Source organism: Colobus angolensis, unplaced genomic scaffold (assembly GCF_000951035.1).
Source record: "Colobus angolensis palliatus isolate OR3802 unplaced genomic scaffold, Cang.pa_1.0 Scaffold406, whole genome shotgun sequence".
Classification (NCBI taxonomy): domain Eukaryota; kingdom Metazoa; phylum Chordata; class Mammalia; order Primates; family Cercopithecidae; genus Colobus; species Colobus angolensis.
In genome coordinates, this window is record NW_012117444.1 from 272,717 (window position 1) to 273,071 (window position 355).

At 50.4% G+C, this 355-nt stretch overlaps 1 protein-coding gene across 1 annotated transcript in view; it reads left to right on the forward strand.

Annotated features, from left to right (window-relative positions):
• Nucleotides 1-355, forward strand: part of LOC105521724 (myosin-11-like) — a 47,999-nt gene that overhangs the window by 2,354 nt on the left and 45,290 nt on the right. The window contains exon 3 of the mRNA XM_011956016.1: nt 156-293. Within this exon, the coding sequence (XP_011811406.1) occupies nt 156-293 (138 nt within the window). The remainder of the gene's footprint in view (nt 1-155; nt 294-355) is intronic.

Genomic DNA, 355 nt, shown 5'->3' on the forward strand with positions numbered 1-355 from the left:
TGAGCCACCGTGACCAGGCCTTTATTTCTTCCTTTTAGGAGGCTGCAGAGTTCTGGGCATCATCAGGCCTACCCCTGCGTTCACTAGTCTCCAGATCACCATGAGAGTAAATTTGTTATAACCAAAGCTGTCACTCTTTTCCCTCCACAACAAAGGACCTTGAAGAGCAGCTAGAGGAGGAGGAAGCTGCCAGGCAGAAGCTGCAACTTGAGAAGGTCATGGCCGAGGCCAAGATCAAGAAACTGGAGGATGAGATCCTGGTCATGGATGATCAGAACAATAAATTGTCAAAAGTGAGTAGCGCTCAAGCCTGTAATCCCAGCACTTTGGGAGGCCGAGACGGGCGGATCACGAG